At 39.4% G+C, this 22,553-nt stretch overlaps 1 protein-coding gene across 2 annotated transcripts in view; it reads right to left on the bottom strand.

Moving 5' to 3' along the window:
• Window positions 1-8,845: 8,845 nt before the first annotated feature.
• The window catches only part of LOC148012364 (peroxisomal fatty acid beta-oxidation multifunctional protein AIM1-like), a 117,815-nt gene continuing 104,107 nt past the window's right edge, over window positions 8,846-22,553 (bottom strand). For both annotated transcript variants that reach the window (XM_087668782.1, XM_087668783.1), the window contains 11 exons: window positions 12,202-12,504; window positions 11,830-11,916; window positions 11,462-11,636; window positions 11,245-11,366; window positions 11,005-11,168; window positions 10,672-10,926; window positions 10,118-10,239; window positions 9,918-10,039; window positions 9,681-9,829; window positions 9,312-9,450; window positions 8,846-9,219 (listed from right to left, as the gene is read on the bottom strand). In XM_087668782.1, the coding sequence (XP_087524908.1) occupies window positions 9,184-9,219; window positions 9,312-9,450; window positions 9,681-9,829; window positions 9,918-10,039; window positions 10,118-10,239; window positions 10,672-10,926; window positions 11,005-11,168; window positions 11,245-11,366; window positions 11,462-11,636; window positions 11,830-11,916; window positions 12,202-12,504 (1,674 nt within the window). In that variant the 3' untranslated portion in view covers window positions 8,846-9,183. The remainder of the gene's footprint in view (window positions 9,220-9,311; window positions 9,451-9,680; window positions 9,830-9,917; window positions 10,040-10,117; window positions 10,240-10,671; window positions 10,927-11,004; window positions 11,169-11,244; window positions 11,367-11,461; window positions 11,637-11,829; window positions 11,917-12,201; window positions 12,505-22,553) is intronic.

Here is a 22,553-nt window from a genome sequence, read left to right as displayed (position 1 = left end):
TATGTCTGAGTTCAACACAACCCTAGATAGGAAAGTATGCAAGTACTTAAAGAATTTCTAAGGCCACAAGAGGAAAAACAAGTCTTGCTCAATGGAAATTTTTTGTGCTTAAGTGAGAGATTCAAATTAGCCAACAAATCTAATGTAGTTTCCTAATGGAAACACAATAGTCACACTTTCTAGCTCCAACTAAAACCCACCAACTTCGCCAAGGAGTGTGCAAGGAGTATGCCCCTAATGTTTTCATAAAGGAAGATACTAGTACTGAAACAACGAGCCCAAGTGACTGAATAGCTCTCAAATCATGCTTAACTCAACCAAAGCCTCCAACTCAATCAAAACTTAACTTGAAGTTTAGAAATTTTAAGAAAATGGTAGCAGAAATCACTCAAAATGAAAACCAAACAATGACTACATGCCTTAAAGAATTGAATGGTTTTCTCATGTTACTTGTTTACATTTAAGCCCAAGTTGATATTGCAATCCTAGCTGAAGAACACAAGGAATTATTAGAATGGCCACTTCCATGGAAAGAGTAAGAACATTTTAGCAAGTAATACGTTGAACACTTAGGACATCCTTCCAAGACTCATTCTTGACAACAAGGAAGCTGAGGAATGTCATTTGGTCTCCACATTCCATAATACATTCTACCACAATATCATTAAGGAATCATCAATATTAGAAGAAAAAGGAGAGGACCATAGCCCATTTGAGAAGGAGCAATAATAGATCACTACATTAACAAATTGATAAGTCGGTAAGTGGTGAAAAGCTAAGGTCAATTTTTTATTGTCTAAAATTTTAATTCTCTTGAACTTGATTGCATGTGCTCTCAATCTTTATCAAGTGAATACATGCAAAGTAGGTGAGTGGAATGCTTAAGGGATCAACATTAACACAACAAGTCAATAACTATTGAAGAACTAGAAGATTGAAGACAAGGATGCAAAATCGTGAATCTACCTCAAGGGCACATGAAAAGACATTTGATATCAAAGCGTTGACTTCCTTAAGCAACAATCACTTCAACTACCACCTCAAGCTCTCTACTATCCTCACAAGAAGTATAATGACTAGCATAGAGTTCCAATCATCTCTCAAACTGTAGTTCTTCATCAACAACAGGCTCCCCAATACTGAGACTTATGGATTGACACTTTTGCAATTTATTATCATTCTCAACCTTCCAAATATAATTTTTTTTCAAATCCCTCTTATCTAAGCCCAAAAGCCTCACTGTATGGAATTTTTATATTTTTAAAAAACAGAGGAGAGAAACCAAAATAAAAATGTATGCAAGATCATGGCACCGCACGTATGGGTTCTCAAATTAGGTAGTCTAGCGGCCTCAATCAACCAACTCTGTCTGCTAATCCCCTAGCCCTTCTATACACCCTCTTACACTTACTTAGGGCACACCAAGGGTAGACATACCAAGAAGCTTGTCTTGCCTATGGTACCATCCTTTTCTTGGACATAAACACAAGAATAGATAGACATGCCATGGTCAGAATACTTTTTCAAATGAGAATGCTACGAGCTTACTATCTTGAGCTATGGAAGGGCATGAGCATAAGTAGATTGAATAATTGTAGCCACCCCTTCCTTCAACAACACTACTTGTGATAAGACTGGATCTCAAGAGCTACATGATCAATAGGTCTTGGCTGGAAGAATCTTTGAAGCCACTCCTTCCAACAATGTAAAAGAGAGGAAAACAAGAAAGAGAAAATATACATTTTTAGAAAAAGGATGTAGTAAGACTGCACCCACCACTGGCACATCACTTAAGAGTCCTCAGGTTGGGTACATCCTATGGCCTCGATCATTGCCACCAAATAAACTTAGGGCCCATCAAGGGCAAGACACCCTAGGGTCACCTAGTAGACGTGTCACCTTGAGCAATGCACTGGACCTTATCAATTACTAATTGGGTTCTCAAGTATGGAACAAACACTCCAAGCTTGCTTGGATTTTGACCCATCTCCCAATTTCACCTTCACGAGCATAAATCCTCAGAGCATAGTAAGGTAGTGATATCTCCTAGGAAGTACACTACCTTTGATTACAAGTTCACAATATGACGACAAACACCTATAGTGTTGGTGGCCCATGTAACATTGTCTCCTACCTCTCCTTAGCTATGAGGGTGCGCAATGATTATGTTAGAGGTAGCCATAGCCATGTCATTCGAAGCTTGAATCAGTAAGTGTTATGCCAAGTTTGACATTCAAACCTTGCAAATGCTACAAGATAAATCTTCTACTTGATACATCTCAATGAACTTTGTATTGTATGCTCTCAAGCTTCTTCTTCTCCAAGATGTGTTTGTGCATTCTTGCCACTCTAAATGCAAACGTTTATATTAGAGCTAGCTTCAATATCTAAGGCAAAGCAATAAGCACTCTTCATTTCACCTCTTGCAATTAGGACAAGTATAATAATGAGCATTTACAAGTCAACTACTATTGTGAAGTGACCTATAAGACTCATTGTGTCAGATTTTTTATTTGGTTTTAGGATTTATTTATATTACTGCCACTATTGTGTAAGTTGTTTCATCCTTTCATGCATAAATTTTGATAACTGTCATTTCTATAAGTAAGGAATTCTATAATTTTCTTTGTATTTTGATATAAAGTGGGTTGATTTTATGCAAATTTTCCTCTATATAGCCAACTTCTATGCCAAGTGCAGTCATTAGCCATGATTGACAATAATGATGCATTTTATATGTTGATTATTCAAGACAAGCAAGATGGAATGGGCTATCCAATGTGGACTTATATCATGTTTTGTGTTGGTTGCAAAAGAGCTTCAAAATTTTGTGCATGAAATTAAAGTGCATCATATTGTGATTCTGGAAGCTACAAGCATTGTAGAAATAAGTGATGTTGAGGATGTTAGAAGCTTTAGTTCTGCTTTCATAAGCTTTACAAACTTTTGGCTAAGAAAATTACGTAAATATGATATATACCACACCAAAATCCACATCAAACCATAATATAGTATACTTTTGCATTTCAATGCCCCATAATATCTCGATAACATTTTATTAAAGGCATGAGAGAAGTAAACACCTTATGAAGAAGAAAGTTAATACTATACTTACTTTTTTTTGGTTTTGTGGATTTGGTAGCAAGGCATATACCATAGAGAGAGAGATATGTATTGGGATGGAATATGGACATGTTGAATAATCCATTTAATGGATAGTCTTTGAGAGCAATGATGAAGCCTCTACTTTAAGTTACAAAATTTCTTTTTCTAAAGCAACGATATTCAACTCCTTAAGTAACAATAACTACATTTCCATGAACATATGTGTTGTAAGAGTAAACATGGTATATGACCAAGATTAATGGTTGCATACTTGCCAATAAATTTTCAAAAGTCTATACAAGATGAAAGCATCCATGTAAACTGATCATACTTATTCATCCACTTGGAGATCTACCACATGAAAGACTTCCAATTGTTGAAGGTATATAAGCGCTTCTCCTCTAAATGTTCAAGTTATGAGAGATTTTAATTTAGTCCTATCAAAAGGAGAGGGTATTTTGACTCTTTACGGTCTTGAATTTTTCTCCTAAAATGGAATGCCAATGTATTAAAATTAAGTTCTGAATAATTCCAAGTGAGACCATATCAAAGGACTCAGAAATCAACAAAGTAGTCAAATTACAAAGGCTAGTTATATTAGTGCTACCCTCATAATCATGCATTTCAACAATGTAGAACACTAGGCAAGTTTCCCAAGTAAAGAAAATTAAAATTATACAAAGATACATAGACCTTGAATACTATAACAACCATTTACAATAGAAAGCTAAATATCGAGCGTATGCAAAATAATAGTCAAAAATAACAATTTAAACAAGCTTGAGAAAGAACACCCTCTATCATTTACAAACTGAACATACAAATTATTAGTAAGAACTATATTATCAAACCTATATTGCAAGTGTCAAGGGTAGTGTATGATTGCTATCTTGGTCACCTTCACAAGGAAAGCTTACCTTACTTGTGTTCACTAGACTATTTGGGAGAGATGTCCAATTTGATTTTAGTAAGTATAGAATTTAAGCTTGCACTTTGACACCATCGAGGGCAAAGGATGAGCTTTACTATCTAGGAGATACCCATAGTTGTAGGGCTACATGAGTAGATACTATAAACTCTTATTTTTCCAGATTTATGATTAGTAGGATATTGGGAGGGATCTTCTAGAGTGGTAAGAGAGAGCTTCTTAGAGTGGTAATAATTGTTTTTTTAATTGTATGATTGAGCACTACTATGTATGGGATAATGCTTGGTATTACAACAAGCTTTTCAAGTTAAAAGATCATTATAGCAATACAAAGATAAAAAATCATTACTAAAATAGACAAAGCTATATGTAGCAATAGTTAAACTAAGCCATGGATCTATGTTAAAAAAGCACTTAAATGAGTATTAAGTACAAAATTTTGAACAACTTAGGCATTTAACAATGGCTAATTACTGAAAGACATGAGACTTGTTTGGGCTAAGGTACCAGTGATAGATACATGAAACAAGCACATTTTTTACATAGTGCCGAAATCAACAATTCATTATGGATCAAGATGTATCCATATTTTACTAGCTATTTTTCAACATGATATACAAAGAATAATAACTTTTTAACAATGTTGCATGTAGTTGTTAATTGGTTTACTATTGACTCATGATCACTTTGGGAATGCTCTTAGAGGGTACCCTACATATGCTCATTAGTTAAATGCAATGCCATGAAAACCAGCAGACCATAATGTACCCATGTTCTACTTGATATTATCAATTGGTAATTTGCATGGTTCAAAAAAAATACAACAATGCGATCAAATCTGAATCATGATAGAGCCATGATAAGGCATGGCCTACAAATAGAAATTCTCTCATAATTATGGTAAACCCAAAAACAATACAATACACATGTTAAGCACTGTTATGAAGTCCGACTAACTTTGCAGCTCTAGCCATGTGAGTTGGCCCATGATGGCAACTAACATGATGGCTAGGGATGCTAATGAATTCAAGCTTTCTCAGAGTTAGATCCATTAGAGTTAGCCCAATAGAGAGAGAGAGAGAGAGAGAGAGAGAGAGAGAGAGTAACAATGTGGGGGCTAATTGCATGCACAGGCAAACCCTGAAACGGAGCCTTATGTCCCTTTACCATGGTATTGACAAAGTTCACATGGGTAATATGAGGTTCTTTGGATCCCCATCATCCTCTTACCAACCTGATACGCATTGCTACCCCCTTCATGACACCTAAGAGAGATCGCCAAGGTGTATATAATGGTCATAAATTTTGGCAAACGTTCCTCAGTTTATAAGATTGCATAAAGATATAAATATAAGCTACCCCCCAATATGCCCAATTCCTTAGATTGCATAAAGATATAAAATTTAAGCTATCCCCCAATATGCCCAATTCCTTATAACCAAATAGTGTGTGGGTGTCTATCCAATGTGTTACAAAATAGTAAAATGACCGTGTGTGCCTCAAATTAGTAGCCGCTAACGATACCAGTGCTCGCACCTTGCATACACTCCTTTTAAGATCTCAAACTTAGCATTGGTGAATTACTACATGAGTGTGATGATGTAAATATGAAAAGCCTCAAAATTCTCACAAGTGGAAGACGTTGTGACTAGACATGACAAGTTATCCTGTGTAGGCATATAGAACAAGTTGATTTTACCTAGTTCTTGTACATAATGATGATGCACCTCAATGTGCTTTGTGCGAGCATGGAAGATTGGATTCTCTGCAATTGCTAAAGCATTTTAACTATCAACAAAAAGTTGTCTATCTAGTACTATACAATCTTTACCCCACTCCATTTTAGGGCCATGTGCTTATCTTTTGTATCTAAACTTCTCTTTGATTATCTTACATAATAGAGATGCGAGCTTTCTCTTGCTCCATTGCTCCTCCATCATTGCTTGTGTTCTTACTTTGCTCTCTTGCTTGTAAAAATTACATGACGCAATGGACAAAATCTAAGAGAGAAGTAGAGAATACACAACAAATATAAGAAAAATAATAACTCCTTTAATTCCAAAAAAACTTATGCAAAGATTTGTCCACTCATGTGCTTCCACTATGAAGCTTAGATGGCAATCTAAACGGATGATATACGAAGAGCTTAAGACTAGTTGGAAGAACTCTGACTAGTGGGTAAAAAGATAGATTGACAATGGCTTGGAGAGGTCTTCCTTTTATAGCCCAGAAAAGTAGTCTTGTCAGCCTATCTGACCGTATTATGAACCTTCTCTAGTCAGCCAAGAAATATTCACTTTACCGTCCGGCCAAAAGACACTCCACCAAACCCCCGTGACGGGGGGTTGTTAGTCCCCTTGAGACCCCCCAACCATGAGGAAAAAGGCTCCTAAACCCCAAAATAGGGATCCTTGATAACTCCCACACTTTGCAACTCGATGCATTGTGTCTCAAGTTGCTACCAACATAACTTATATCTAATTCAAAGGCTAGATCCACAAAGGTCACCTTTTTGCCATCTGGTCACATAGACCTCATTTGACTCACAAGTCAAGAAAAACCAACCAATATACGTACTCACACATGGCTTCTTCTCATAATGGAGGCTTTACAACTTAAGAGCACCATTGTTGCCATTGTCTCTAATAACTTTGAAAAATGTAGTTATGTTTCATGTAATAGTATATCTATATCATATCACAAAATAATTGCAAAACAATCCCTAGCGCAACATTGTCATTCAATCAATTTTCATCCATTAGTAACAGTGAAGGTGTTTAAATATATACAAGGACAAATGAATATGAAAATGAGGGTGAGAACTTTAGACGAAAATTACATATAAGTAATTAAAATAGAAAATCCCAAATGAATTCAGAATTATTAGCTTATGATGTTTTGCAGTACTTGTTCAAGATTATTAAGGCTTTTTAAACTTCCATGTCATTCCTTTGCTTCCTTCCCACATACACCTTTCACTGAAGCAACCCATATTTTCTTGTTTTCTTTGTCTACAATAAAGAAAATCAAAGCTTTAGGAAATGGATTTTTCGAAAGGCTGAAAGCTTATCACCTTATAAAAAGCTCATAGTTCTTTTAGTGGTAGGACAGACAAGAGGTAACTTTATGTGGAGCACTTGGTATTTCTTACTGTAATGGATAGGGTCAAAATGACAATCTCTCCCTCTGCCCTTCACGGTGATGCATACTTTGCTTTCACGTTGTGTGTGTGCGCGCGCGCGCCTCATCATGCATTATAGACCACTTTGGAGGCCAAGTCAAGGGCTTACAACACCATCTAAGATGGTTCCTCCTCTTGATTCAGATTTTAATAGCTGGTTGGAGTTTGCAGTACACCTCACCAGTTAATAGACCTTTCTCCTTGAGACCATGTGCCATTTGCTTCTACAGCATACCTGCCCTATATGATGAGCTTGTCTACATAAAATGTCCACGTAGAAGATTGTGATCTTGATCAGCATGTGGGCCCCTTTCACAACAAGCTCTCTTTGCCTATTTTTACATGTATCATTTCATTTACTTTGTGACTTTACAAGCAGAGATGATTGCTACAAGTTAGCTCCAAACCAGGGTCCTGAGCCAAAAATGGTTATTTTTGCAAATTCAATAAGCATATTTATGTATTTGGTGTTTTCTGGTAGAATTTGAAGAACCGCTTTTCTCCTCATCAATCTCCAGATAAAGATTTTTGCAGGAGGATAGCTTTTACAAAGCTCATATAGTGCTGACTTCTGAAAGCACTCTATTACGTATGATCCTCTTTTGCAGCTCATTGGTGAAATTGTCTGATCAAAGAACCTACCAAACCCTAATCTTTATGATAAGCCATGCTTACCCCAGTGTGTTCATGAAAGCAATCACCTACACTACAAAAGGTCAATGATTAAGTTCATCAAAATCCTCTACCAAGGCAACTCTGGACAGACAGAAGTTCCAACTTATCTGGCCCCTCCGGATCTTTGGTGTTTATATCTAGCATGCCTGGGGTGTACATGTGAACGTCTGTTTTTTTGTGTGGCTAAAATAACTACTTATTACCTTCTCAAGAATAGGCCCCTTCTGCAATGCTCTGCTGTGAACAATAACTACACCTTGCTACTTTAGATGGGTACAGTAGCGAGCAAGAATCCACCCCACTGCAGGATGGCCACCCAAGGTGGCTGGGAAAGTTGTAAACTTGAATATATTCTTGCATAACTCCTTTGCCAAAGAGATCACCAGCTAGATAATAGATTTTGTTCCCACATTATCCAAGTGGCCACGTTTCATGATTGCATCCACAATAAGCAAATTTTCCTTGATCTTAGACAGCAGTAATGCATGTGAAGATTCCTAAAGTTACCATCCTACTAAGGAAAATGGAAGATTACTCATGTCTTCAACTACATTCGCATGATGAGTTGTTGTGGAGACTTTGAAGATTACACAACCTTCTTGGTAATCATGAAATAGGGCACGGCACCTTCAAATACGCAAAAAATATGATACAATCTGTGTCAGCTGTGGTACTCATTAAATCTACCCTTAGGGGAGACATTGTGTAGTCTTATAATTTCAGCACTAAAGCAAAACAATTTTTCATATTGAGACTTCTTTGAGAACATACCACTCATGAGATTTCAAATAGCAAATGCATATAGTTTTGGCAAAACAGAAACAAATCTGCATATTGTGCCTTCTCAAAACACCCCACTCGTGAGAAAACAACTACCTTTGCAAGATTTCACACAAGCAATAAACAAAATATACATTGTCGACTCTACGGTTAATATATCAAGCCATAAACCTTCCTGAATTCCAACATGATAAGCCTCATAATGTGACCGTATTTACACTAACAGTAGAAGGAAAGGTCCTTAAGGACCAGATTCTACTCAATTACATTTTTCTTTAATACCTTCTTTAATGTATAATTCAACACATACATGGAAACATTGACGAGTCTTTCTTGAGTATTTCAGGAAGGGGATTGGCTACATCAAGGAAACGGCTTTGGTTTTATTTCCAAAGTTAACCATTCCAGGGACATACGTTCTGGTTAGCTGGTTATCTCAATAGCTAACCTGAAGACTTTCAATGGAACTGCACCTGATTGTTCAGAGTAATGGGTGCTTTGAAGCCTATGCTTTTTACAGCCGAGACTTAGTGGTATTCACAGGAGCTTCCTGCAAAACCATAAGAAAACAACCAGCCGTGAGAAGTCTGCAATCAGCCATCTGAAAGTAAAAGAGTTGTCTGGCATGGTTAAACTCATTACCAATGAAAGCCCTCTTGCAGCTTTGTCCTCCAAGATGGAGCATGGAGTGTAGAAAGAACCGTGGGTTTCTGACCATTTTCTTAACTTATCACAAATATATCCAGCTCCTTTCTGATCTCCCCAGAAAACAACGCCACCTCTTTTACAATACAAAATAAACAGCATAGAAACATGAGCGCATACATCTACATACCCATACTTGCACAATAGAGCGAATGCAAAGCCAAGGCTGAAATGCCAAAATTTACTGGTGACAGGGTAGAATGTAGTTTGATTATTTTTGCATCAATCTTTTCAAACTCAAGTAATGCAATGTTTGACATGAGGATGATGACAGGTGACCAATATATGGCGGACAGTGAAACTTACCTGTATGCAGGAAATCCAAATCCAAGAACAGACGAGATGTCCAAGTCTGAGGCTCGTACAACTATCCCTTCCCCAAGGATGCGGCAAGCTTCATTGATAACAGGAAAGAAAAGTCTCTCGACAATCTCCTCATCAGAGATAACCAGAGGCTACAAAAGTCAGATGGCAGAACTTTCAGTGAGACTCTTGATCACAAGAAATACACACTTGGATAAAAAGTGACCTCTTCAAACTGACCTTTCCATTGGGCATTATATTCGCCAGCCTCCTGGAACCTTCCGCAAATTGTTGGAAATCGGGATCTTGACGACCTTTACGTTTTTCATCATACAAGTAAATGCCCTTGCCATTTTTCTCCCCTGTCATGATGAGTGTACTCAGTAAAGACAGCAGAAAATATAATCCAGCTAGTTGGTTTCATTGGGGGAGTGGCCTACCAAAACGGTTTGCTTTCATTAGTAGCGGAATCAACTGTGATCTGTAAGTCCGATCAGGATAAGCCCTCACCATTTCTGCTGCTACCATCAGGCCCACCTCATATCCTACTAAATCTGCTAATCTGCAGATATACAAGATTCAAAAAAGTTAGAAAGACAGGCCTTTCAAGGAACAGTGCAATCCAGAATGCACACATTCTATGGATGATGATGGAAGAGTTTGATATGCTGATATTTTGAGTCACAATTTGACCAAGGTACAAAAGACAATTACAGAAATGCATCAACCACAACCTCATGAATGTCTTTTGGACTGCTCATTAGATGCTAAATCATCTATGGGTTATCATTGAAAGTATGAACTGTTGGATTTGCAAAGAGTTGAGGAACCTAGTCTCTTAATATTTTAGCAGTACGTGTTTGAGTCAAAACATATTTTTTGAATCAAACATTGTTTAACCACTGTGGTGCTTCAAATATTGTATTAGCTATATGCTGCTAACCAAGATATTCAGCTTATGAAAAAGACCAGAAACTAGGAGTTGAATACATACCTGAATGGTCCCATTGGCATCCCAAAGTCTGTAATCACCTGATCTATTCTATAAACATCCACTCCAAGGTCTGCAAGCATATGTGCTGAATGTGTGTATGGGAAGAACATGCGGTTAACAGCAAAACCAGTACAATTACCAACCACCACAGGCACCTTTTTTATCATCTTTGCAAGATTTAGCAGATCAACTATAGCCTGTGGAGCAGTTTTACTGGACCGTATGATTTCAAAAAGCGGCATCACATGAGCAGGGCTGTTATCCAGGCAACAATATTCATGAGCTATTATAGATTCGCAAGTGAAATAAAGATGTAAATGCAACAGGAATCACCTAAAAAAGTGAGCCCCAATAATTCTATCTTGTGAATGTGTTTTTGAACCAATTACGTTCAGATCAATTGTAGAAGTATTAGTCGCCAAGATGCAATGTGGAGGGCAAAACTTTTCAAGGTCGACAAATATCTGCTGTTTCAAGGGAACATTTTCTATTACAGCCTGCCCAAAACAACATAACGTTTCTGTTAATATCCAGCCACACCTATGGCATGCCAAAAACAGGGAATTGTGTTACCTCAATAACCAAGTCTACTTCTCTAAAGGCTTCATAGTTGAGGGTGCCTTCAACCAGTGACATACTTTTCTCATAATTTTCCCTACTTAAACCTCCTTTCTTAAAACGGCTCTCCAAGTTGGCTGTCAATATATTTGGATAATGTTCACAATAAATAAATCAATACCTTGATTTCAATAAATGTACTGCAAGAAAATTATCCCCACCCTTGCATTACCTTTGATACGAGCCAAACCTTGTTGCAGGTACTCTGCATTGACCTCTTTTAGAATGACATGGATATCGCTCAAAACAAGTGCTGTGGCAATTCCAGACCCCATTAGTCCTCCCCCAACAACTGCAACTGTTTTAAGAGGTCGTGGTCTTAGTCCAATATCTGAAACACCTGGAACCTGTGGCAGAACAGTATTGGTAAGATCAGGTTTTGTGTTCATAGTAACCAAAACTGCATATATCAGCAACAGTTATGTTTTGCCCTTGTTTTTCATAAAGAAAAAAGAAACATAATGACTCAAACAAGGAAAGACACTCAGCATTTTGAACCTCTTCAAAACAAAAGGGGTGGAAATGGTTTTGAAGGAAAACCTTGGTGGTTGCCCGTTGTGCAAAAAAAATGTGAACCAATGCCTTTCCCGTTTCAGACAACACAAGCTTGTTGAAGATCTCTTCCTCCTGTACAAGATACTTAATTGTCATTATTTTTTCACTTATAATTCAGTGAGCTATCTCTGGTAGAATAAAATTGGTTGACTACACTATCTTATCACTATTAACCAAAAGAAGAAGTGTTCTATCTTACAGAAAAGGGTGAAGCCAACACAATCACTTCCATAAGGGTAGCCATTTTTTAATATAATTCAGGAGTTTCGAAGCATGGGTGAACCAACTTGTCAAGTTTCATTAACTTTTGAATAGAAAAATTAGATCCTTGGGTGAAAAGGAATTCAAGGAATCCACCTTAAGGCTCCCTGCAAAGCCACCAGAGACAATGCCTTCTTCAATGGCATCAAGACACAAATGAGGATGTGGAACCTTTGGTGTGACCTTCTTAGCCTGTGCCCGTGCGAGCCTTAATATGCCTCGAGCCTCTTGGAGTGTTGGAAGTTTGTCAGTCCGATGCAAGCTAATAATGCGAGGTCTATGACCCTCTGCAATATCTAGAGCCCAATTTTTTGCTACCATTAGGAGTTTTCCAGAAGGAACCACATCATCTACTAGTCCTAATTTTTTAGCTTCATCTGAGCTGACAGGCTTTGATAGCTGCACATTGCAAACATCACAATGTCAACCTATGTATTTGATAGCTGAAACATTATCATATGCCAAAACAGAAGTAAAATCAAACATAGACAATACATCCCACCCCCTTTAAAACAGCTCCAAACTTCTCTTATATTCCAAAAATAGGTCGACCACCAGTCTTTAACTTCTTTTTTCTTTGTTTTATCTCTCTCATCTTAATATGTGAGTGTGTTCACAAAGGTACAATTTTGATATTCGCACAAATTCAGATTTCTTTACAATCTTTGTTCATCCTCCACCAATCTCAACACCAGAAGTAATTCCAACATAGTGGTTGCGGCTGCCATATCATCATGGAGTGTCTGGCACACCATTTGCTGCTGTTTATGGTGGTCTTTTTCCATGTATTGTACTAATCAAATGGCACTGGATTGTTGCTTAACAATTATGATATTCGCTTGTTTTCAAGATTTAATATAAAAGAGAATGAACACTTAAAGCTGAAAATGAAAATTACTCACAAAATTACAACCATGAAAATGTAAAAGTAATGGAGACAAGATTGAGGGTTGAAGATGGGCACCCCCCCCCCCCCCGAAGGAATGTATTTCTGTTGAACCCAAGTCCCTTAGGGAAGAGCTCAGTTACAATCAACCTGAGAGTGAGGAGAAGTAATTCTCACTCTCACAAGATCATGCAAAGATGTACAAATACACATGCATTATCTATTATGCAATGATAAGAACTAATTTCTTTACAAGTATGAGAGAAGAAAAAGGGGAAATCAGCCTTTCTCCATCGTTGAACGGTAGTACATGGATAGGGCTTGCTTCTTGTTGCTAAAGTGGAAGAAAGAGCTTAAGAAGGAGGTGTTGTAATGAATTTTACAGGCTTGTTGTCCTGTAAAACAACAGTGATAGAAGAGGGAATATAGAGGAATTTGATAATGGATAAGTGGGGGATGATGATGGGAATGGATGGGGCCAATTTCTGGCTATCTGTGGGTGCTGTACATGAGTTTACAGCAAAGAAAAATAATATTGAATGAAGAAAAACGAGCTCTTATTTATAGAAGAGGGAAGAGCTAGTACAAAAGGGAAAAGTGGAGTAGCACAAGACAAGTGTCCAGCCACATGTCATGAGATGTGACAAGTGGTGGGACACTTGGAAACTTGTGTAACAAGTGTCTTGACACTTGTCTCTTCTCTATGGCCTTCTTTTTTGGGCTGAATACTGTCAAGAATAGAAACAACCAAATTTAGTAAGCACAATCAGAGTACAAAACTTACTATTTTTAGAATGATATCCCTATTTTTTAAGACTAGCATTTTTAGGCTAATTCGAGGCTTCTAAAATTTAGGGACCTCCTAAAATTTAGGGATCTCCTAAAATTTAGGAACCCCCCCAATATGAGTGTCATATGAAAGCTTTTTCTATGTACATCGCAAAAACGGTATCAGAATCTTCATGTGACTTTCCTATGCAAAGAAATGTGCATTTCAAGCTTTCAGCCCACACATGCACATTATACAAGCATTTCATGATCATGCCATCTTGTTGATTGATACTGTCTGTTTTGGTGGATCTAGCCCACACTTCAAGGCATCAATCTTTTTTGTGTGTGAGTCTAACCCTGATATGCGTGAGTTCTGATCACAAGCGCCCAATCGGGCCATATAGATGGAAGTGTGAACTATCTTTTCTGTAACCCACAGCGTGGGTCCACCATAACCTGTGACCACTCATCAATGGCCAGCTTCAATGCATTTTTCTTTATATCTAATTAGTGCAAAGGAAATAAATTTAATAAATCATTATATAGACAAATTAATGAAAAAGGATACAAATTCTGTTCCTATAGAGTTGTGACATAAATCTAACCCACAAAATACGCTACTTATCTTATTGATGATCTAGAGAGGACCACAATATCTCAAAGGTAATTTATAGAACTTGCTGGTAGTCATTGAATCGAAGTCTTTTGGGACTTTAAGGTAAACCCACATGCCTTCCTTGAGCTCCCTAGGAGTATAATGTTGGTTAGCATAAAATGTGGCACAATCCTAGCCATTTTAATACTTTCCCTAGCAACCGTCAACATCTCCTACATATTGTGCAGAAAGTCAACTATGGACTACATTTTCACCCCCTTGAGCTATGTGGCAATCAGCAGTTTTGTCTCATAACCATACATAAGCATAAACGGGCTATAACCAATAGCCAAATGCTTAATGTTGTTATAAGAAAACTCAATCTGAGGAAGATAATGCTCCCAATCAAATTGCCTATGGTAGACATATACACGCAGCATGGTTTGATTTGTCCATTTGATCTTCCCATTGGTTTCAAGTATCCCGAGGATAATATGGACAATTGGGTTTCATGTATTTGAAAGACTATTTGCCAAAAATGGCTAGTGAACTCAAGATTCTGGTCATTGACTATTTTTATCAGACAAACCATAAAGTCTATAAAGATGTTTGACAAAGAGACCAAGTCAACTTGTGGTTTCCACGATTGTCTTTGTAGGAATGAATGAGCCATTTTCGTCAAACGGTCAACCATAACCTAGATTGCGTCATGATATCCATTTGTACAAGGCAATCCTACTACAAAATCCATACAAACGGTACTCCATTTTCTATCAAGAATTCGTAAGGGATGCAACATCCCCACAATATTGAGTTAAAATATGCGCATTACATGCTGATCAGCCTCTTAAACAACCCTAACACATGCTTATTTGATGAAAAACACTACAACGGGAAAGTGCTTCAAGAGAGTTACAATGGGGAGATGTTCGAGACTGCTAAGGACCCAAGCTTTCTATAAATAGGCATACTGCCCTCCATTCAGCCTTAATATGGTTTTCGTAGATTGTACGTGATAGAGCTTTGCTATCTACACCCCATTCGTGAAGGATATCTCAGCCTTGAGCTGCCCATCATCAAACGCATGCTATCCATCCTTACCTTGCTGTTCAGGACTGTTTTCAGCCCTCTATTTGCTGCTGTCAGCCAGGTGATCTGTTTCTGATCTGCCCCAGCTGTCATACAGCCTACCATCAACAAACTGATGCATTTCTGCTGCCCAGCCTGCTGCATCCCTTCTCCAGCTGTCGCCACCTCTGCTACCTACATTTACTATCTTCTCTCTCTTGACAACTATGTTTGCTGCATGAGCTTTGTATATTCAGTACTCATTCACATTGTTCATTGTCTCTAAGTTACCCTAACCGTCACGTGTTCTATGTTCAGTTTGTGCTTTGTTGTCTTGTGTTTTCTATGTTCAGAGCATTTCTTTGCAGGCCTATCTGTGCCGTTTAGCTTGATTAAGCTAACACTATAGGCACTCATGCACATAAGACTCAACCATAGTCTTAATATGCGGCCAATAAAAATAGCAAGAAACCGAGGCCAAAGTCTGGTGTATGCTAGGGTATCTAGTATGGTGCATCATGACACTCGTATAAAATTTTCTTGCGGATATCCTGATCATCAGGCACACACACTTTCCCTTGTTTAAAAAGTAATCCATTATGAATGGAATACTCTTTCGCATCTTTCTCTCAATAGCCAGATTTTGGGTGTCCAAACCGTTAAGCTTCTCAGGCTACTAGATTCTTCTTGAACTGGTTGTAGATCGTACCAAAGTGAAGATCGTTTTGACAATGCCTTTTGAGAGAGAAAGAAATCAATCGAAATTTCAAAGAAGAATAAGGCATTGACTTCAGGAATCCGACTAAGAGCATCGGCAACCATATTAGGTGCACCTTTCCTATAGCAAATTTCGAAGTCAAACTCTTGCATAAGCTCCGCCCATCTCGCCTTGCAGCCATATAGATCGGGTTAATCACAAAGGTATTTTAGTGAATGGTGGTCTGTCAAAATAATAAACCAAGCAACATACAAATAATGGCGCCATACTTTAAGCGCATGGGTGATTACCAATAAATCCTTTTCTTGGGTGGTATAATGTGTTTGGGCATCCGTGAGCTTATGGCTCTCGAATGCAGTAGGTTGTCCATCTTGATAAAGGACTAAAGCATAGTCGCTTGCATTCGTATGAATCTCACAAGGTTTACTCGAATCTATAATCTACAACATCGATGCAATGGTAATGAGTCATTTCAATGTTTGAAAACATTGATTGAGCTCACTAGTCCAACCAGACTAATATGCTTTTTCTTGCTTCGGATATCCTTAAGCAAATATGTGTTTTTGTATTTTATGGCTTTAAATATTAAGTTCTTGCCTAAAGAAATAGAATATGACTTGCCAGCACTTTGCTGCCACATGTCAAGTAATTGTTTTAAGGACTTTGATGGCAAAACAATTGATTAGTGCCCATCTCCCAGGCCACTCGAGCCCACGCTTCTTTTGGGATCTGCCGCCAAAGGAGGTCAAATTTTGTCTTCTCGTCTTGATAAGGGTTCAATAATAGAGCATAGCCCTTTATGAATTTTTCAAAAAGCCCAATAAAACCCAAAAATATTTTTCTTACCTTATGGTTCTCAAAATAGGTCAATCAAGCACTACTCGTACCTTTTTGGAATCAATCTAAATGCCATCAAATCAAGGTGACACAACCAAGGTATAATAAATCTATGTAAACAATTCACACTTCGATAATTTGGCAAACAGTTACTCTAGTCTTAAGAGACGTAAGACAATGCGCAAATTCACATGTTCCTCCAACAACTTACTATAAACAAGAATGTCATTGAGAAAACGATTATCCATTTTCCAAGATACATAAGAAATAAATTATTCATCATCTATTGGAAAGTTGCGGGAGCATTGACCAAGCACCGTACCATCCTTCTTTTTAGTGAGAAGGACAAGCATGCCCCATGGGAACTTATGAGGCTCAATAAATCCCTTAGCTAAATAGTCTTGAAGTTGCCTAGCTATCTTCTCCTTCTCTTTTGGACTAAACCTATAAGGATGTCGAGAGATGGGATGGCTACCAGCAACATTTCAATCCTATGGTCTAAGATTTCATGAGATGGCGGAAGTTCATCAAGTAGCTTCAATGGAAAGCCATCAACATACTCATATAATATTAGATCCAAATATTCACTTACATTTGAATTCATATAAGATTATTATTAAAAGAGATATATTAATGGAAGTACTATTGCTACTACTAGCATTAATTAAAAAAATCATTGAATAAAATTATGAAAGATATACCTAGGGCTTCAAGAGTATTCATTGAAGTTGTAGAAATAGACTTCACTTTTTTATTATGGGACACTCACGATCATTGAGAGACTGACCCGCTGTCTGATGGTAAGAGAAGCAATGGCCCTTTGAGCAATCCTCATTGTAAGTGACCTTGTACTTACCATCCTCCATTTATGTAACTCTGAAGAAGGTTGATGAGTTGTTGATTGGGTAGCTGACTTCTTTAACTTAAAGACCAAGGCAGCTCAATGGGGATCCCCTCGTCTACTGGATGCCCTTGCGTACAACCAAATTGTCATGGAAATTCTTTACATATTTGTAGGCGTCCTCAAGCAAATGAAGGGAATTGTGGAGCACTTCATTCTGACGATAGTTCGACAACAATCCAAAAAGATATCACATGTAGAGTAGTACTTGAGGATCGTCCAAGGCCTTCGTTTTATGCAACAGATATTTAAACTCCTGTGAATACGTAACCAAGCTATTCTTTCCTATATTAAGCTCAAACAATCCGATCATTGGTCACAAGACATTTTTGAAAACCGGATTGAAACAGCCCATGTCACCATCTTGGGCCATAAACCCACCCACCAAGCATATGCCTTCCCCTATAACATGATTTGTATTTGTCCGATGTATTGAGCATTATCAAACTGATACAAATCAAAATATGTTGTCCACTTGGCCTGCCATGAATCAATATTCATCTCATCACATTTCTCATTCTCCTGTTTAAAGAGATCACGTTGGAACTAAAGAGGCAACATCCTCATGGTTGCGAACACAAATGAAAAATGGAAACTATGTAGCTTGGCCAACTGTTGCTACACATCTTTGACTTGAGGCTGGAGAATCACCGCAAGGAACAAATCTCCATCAAATTTGAAAGAAGAAGAGGCTTCGGAATGTTATCCATACATATGTTTGGATTTGTGGGCAAGCATCCTCCATGTGTTAAGGTTCTATGGAAAAGAGCGCATCAAAGGAAGATACCCTGTGAGAAGTCATGGTATCGGTAACAAAAAAGGTTTTGGAAAGAGAGAGAGGGGAATGATGATTTGGAGATTAAAGAACACAAGAGAGGAGAGTAGAAACAATTAGCTGTAGTAGCCTACGTGTGGAAAGGTTCCATGTTTGGCAATGGCAATGGCGGAGAGAGAGAGAGAGAGAGAGTGTGTGTGTGTGTGTGTGTGAGTGAGCAGTAGCAATATAGAGTGAGAAGCACAATGTGTTGGATACAAAGAGTTACACCACTTTTTAGGTTTTTTTATAGTTATATGTAAAGGACTAAAGTACAAGTACTAAGGGTGTATTCACACCGGAGTACGTATAAAAGGCATGTTGGCCCTTTATTCCTAGCAACCTCTAAACATAGTGTGCCTGAAGGTTGAGAAAAGAATCAACTAAGTCTAAGTATATACAAAGATGAAATGCATAATTATCCAACTCCTATCATCTATTGGCAATGAGCAACCTCTCTTGAAAGACCCTTCGTGAGAAGATCTATAGGATTATCATTTGTATGTACCTTGACAAGCTCAATGCTTTTGTTGTCAAGTACATCCCTGATAAAGTGATACTTCACCTGTATGTGCTTCGTCTTTGCATGAAAGACAAGATTCCATGCTAGCTTGATAGCAATCTGACTATCACAATGGAGGATAGGAGTCTCAGTAATGCCAAGCTCTCCCACCAGGCATGAAAGCCATAAAGCCTCTTTGCATGCCTCAATGGCAGCCACGTACTCTCCCTCTGTGTAGTAGACAATGCAGCACACTTCTGTAGCCTAGAGATCCAAGAAATTGCTCCCCTTGTGAAGATGAATAGATACCCTGAATTAGACTTCCTGCAATCAATATGACTAGCATAGTCTGTATCCGTAAAGCCAATGACAAATGCATTTTTCTTTCCAAAGTAGATGCACAAATCCTTTGTGCCCTTGAGATATCTCATGATACCTTTCACTACTTCCCGATGCTTTTTACCATGATGTGCCATGTACCTGCTAACCACTCCCATTGCAAATGCTATGTCAGGATTAGTAGCAACCATAACATACATCAAGCTACCCACAGCTGAAGCATACGGGATCTTAGCCATTTCAACCTTTTCATCATCAGATGTAGGGTTGTCCTTTGCACTAAGTTTCATATATGGAGACAATGGCACACCAATTGCCTTTCTCCCCTCCATATTGAAACGTTGCAAAATTTTGGATACATACTCTTGCTGTGACAAATAAAAAAGACCTTTCAATCTGTCTCACATGCCAAACATATGATTTGCTTCACCAAGATTCTTCATATCAAAGCTACTATGTAGGTTTTATTTCAAGGTGTTTAACGCATGAACATACCTACCACCAATTAGCATGTCATCCACATACAAAATCAGCATAATAAGGTTGCCATCTGCCGCTTGTTTGGTATACAAGCAATGAGCCACTTGACTTCTCTTAAATCCTTGAGATTGCATGAATATATCAAACTTATGATACCATTCATGCGGTGCATATTTCAACCCATATAAGCTTTTGTTGAGTTTACATATCATTTTTTCTTGCCCCTTAGCCACAAAACCTTCTGGTTGTTGCATATATATGTCCTCATGCAAATCACCATGTAAGAAATCAGTCTTTACATCCATCTATATGAGTTCCATATCCTCACATGCAACCAAACCCAATTTTTTTTTTTTGGAAGTAAAATGTGGCTGATTATATTACTCAAAAATTTTGATTACAACGGAGTGCTCATGCTCGATAGACTAGTTGGAGCTGATGTGAAGTCACAAATACATCATGTATACAAGCCTCTCAAGGCGATCCGGGGGGCATGGGGGCAAGAAGCCATGCAGGGGGGATATATCGCCATCTGGGGTTGCCTGGCTGCATCATAAAGAACAAGTCATGGCCTCCCCTGGTACGCAGGAAGTGAAAACGGAGCTCTTGAAGAGCTCGAGACTCGCCCTACACCTAGTCCCACCGGCCTCAGAGAGAGTGGATGATGGAGGTCCAAAGCTCTGCCAAAGTCTCCTGTACTGAAAGGCTCTCCCCACCAAAAACCTCCTAGCAGCACACCTTCCAAATGTGCCATCCAGTAAGACTCCCTACGATCTTCCATACCTTAGAGCGGTCTGTTGTGGGCTCCACTACCTGGCAGCTAGGTAAAGTCTCCAAGCCAACCACTGCGCAAGACCCATCCTCAATGATGAAAATCATGACTTGCATCCCGGCCTCATAAAAAAGGTGACGCTCTTGGATGACTGCCTGCCAGCAGAAAGCTCCCCACGAGATACATCCAAAGTTGGGTGCCAGACGGCGAAGAATGCAGCATGCTCCTCTCCACACGAGTTGTGTCATCTCGCACGACCAAAGGCCGTGCTTTGGAGTTTCCAGAAGTTGTTGTGTGCAGTGTTTACACCCTCCATCTTGCTGCATCTAGGCTAGCCACTCCCAACCGCCAGACCTCCATGTGCCAAAAGCCATAAGAAATACGATACCCTCCTCAGCCTTCAACAATCCCATAGGGAGCGCCAGAAAGTCCGATGGAAGGTATCTGTGATGCTATGCTCCGCCCAGTATTTGCTACGCGAAGGCGCCCAGTCCATGTCCTCCTGCATTAGTACATGTCTGCCAATCATGGCTATATAGTCCAAGAATCTCCGTGGCTTTTTGGCGACCGTAGTGGCCGGCCATAGCCACTCTCCAGGGTCCCACTCCATCTCATCAAGTAGCCTGCCCTCCCATATCCAGAGGCGCCACTCCCAGAACACATAAGGGTCCAGATGCTAGGTCTTCCCCTGAAGACCAACCACACGAATCCTCCTCCACAAAAGGACAGAGATCTCATCCTGCTACCCTCTGTCAAGGACCAAACGCCCCCCCCCCCCCCCCTTCACAGTGAAGAAAGCCCCAAGGGGGGCGCCACCCACTCTACCTATCACCTGTAGGGGGATACCTATTGGTGAAAATTTGACGGCCCATACCTCGCCACGCTCTACCGGCTCTCGTATCAGGGGGTCAAGCTACTCCTGAGGTATTGTTTCATCAATCTCCCTTCTCCTCAGCTTAGCTCCTCTCTAACAACCTAATGCTTATTGCAACACCTCCTGGTTCACCATCCTGTACACCTCTTGCCATGTCTTGATGGTACGAGCAAGGCCAGCCTTCCAACCAGCCCACTAAATGTGGGGACGCACACCAATTTGTATCCTGTCTCGATCTCTGACTTGGGGGTTCTAGATCACCGGTTGGCAGTCTATCTCCTCCTAGCAACCTGAGGGGCTCTGAATTAGGGCCTTGCAAAGGCCCTGCCACACACGAAGTAGGCTACAGAGGAAGAAGGATCTGGGGGGCGTGATCTAGGCCCTCGTGAAGATATGGCCACTCACTACCAAGCCTCGGTCTGCACTCCTGAAGGCCCTCCTGCAATAGGACCTTCTAGGTCTGCCCTCCTAGTGTGAGCCTACGGACTACTAGCTTGCCCAAAAGGGCCAGGCTCCGGAACTCTGGGTCTATGATCCCAAGCCCTTCCCATGTCGGATTATGCTCGCCCACGCCACCTTGGTCCAAGAATCCTTGGAACCATCTCACCTGGCCCAGAGAAAATTCCACACTAGGTGATGAAGCTGAACTACACAAGACAAGGAAAAGCACCAACACGAGGTGATGTACCAAGCCGTCGCTAGGAGGACCTAGTTGACCACCAAGGCTCAGCCCGCTAAGATAAGGCGAACAGTACTCCAGTAGGTCAGCTTCCACTTGATAGAGTCGAGGACTAGAAGAAACTGCTAGGCAGGAGTGATGTCGACTCCCACATGTAACCCTAGGTATCGGACGGTCCTGCGCTCTGCACACCCATCTGAATCACAAGTGGA

This window comes from Lygodium microphyllum, chromosome 27 (genome assembly GCF_053477565.2).
Source record: "Lygodium microphyllum isolate KBCC chromosome 27, Lygodium_microphyllum_v1.1.10, whole genome shotgun sequence".
In the NCBI taxonomy this organism is placed as follows: Eukaryota; Viridiplantae; Streptophyta; class Polypodiopsida; order Schizaeales; family Lygodiaceae; genus Lygodium; species Lygodium microphyllum.
Note: the sequence above shows the minus strand (reverse complement) of the source record. Positions and strands in the feature narration are given on the sequence as shown.